This window comes from Buceros rhinoceros, unplaced genomic scaffold, assembly GCF_000710305.1.
Source record: "Buceros rhinoceros silvestris isolate BGI_N320 unplaced genomic scaffold, ASM71030v1 scaffold6085, whole genome shotgun sequence".
NCBI classification, from domain to species: Eukaryota; Metazoa; Chordata; class Aves; order Bucerotiformes; family Bucerotidae; genus Buceros; species Buceros rhinoceros.
Genome location: NW_010414479.1, coordinates 37,169 through 37,589, shown reverse-complemented (window position 1 = coordinate 37,589; position 421 = coordinate 37,169). Strand labels below are relative to the sequence as shown.

The 421-nt window shown below is 57.2% G+C and overlaps 1 protein-coding gene across 1 annotated transcript in view; it reads left to right on the top strand.

Annotated features, from left to right (window-relative positions):
• Positions 1 to 421, top strand: part of ACAP3 (ArfGAP with coiled-coil, ankyrin repeat and PH domains 3) — a 35,671-nt gene that overhangs the window by 34,583 nt on the left and 667 nt on the right. Inside the window, exons 23-24 of the mRNA XM_010137099.1 lie at positions 1 to 89; positions 288 to 398. The exon at positions 1 to 89 is cut by the window's left edge and continues 9 nt beyond it. Coding sequence (XP_010135401.1) covers positions 1 to 89; positions 288 to 398 — 200 coding nt within the window. The remainder of the gene's footprint in view (positions 90 to 287; positions 399 to 421) is intronic.

Genomic DNA, 421 nt, shown 5'->3' with positions numbered 1-421 from the left:
TTCCTGCTGCAGAATGGGGCAGATGTTAACCAAAGAGACATCCGAGGCCGAGCTCCCTTGCATCACGCCACATACCTAGGGCACACTGGGTAAGTTCACTGCACCCTTGAGTTGAGAGTCAGCGTTACCCACAGAGTCATGGGCTGGGGCAGGCCAGGGAGCAGCGTTTACACCAGTAGAAGCGAAGCTGTGCCTGCCTGTGGAAGGACAGTGCCCTCTGCCCGCTTTGGTGTGGGGTGGAAGAGCTGGAATTTCTGGTCTGATGCTCTTTTCTTTCCCTTCTGCAGTCAGGTCTGCTTGTTCCTCAAGCGAGGAGCAAATCAGCACGCGGTGGACGGCGATGGGCAGGACCCGCTCAGCATTGCTGTGCAGGCAGCCAACGCCGACATCGTTACCTTGTAAGTGCAGCCAGGACCTTCCA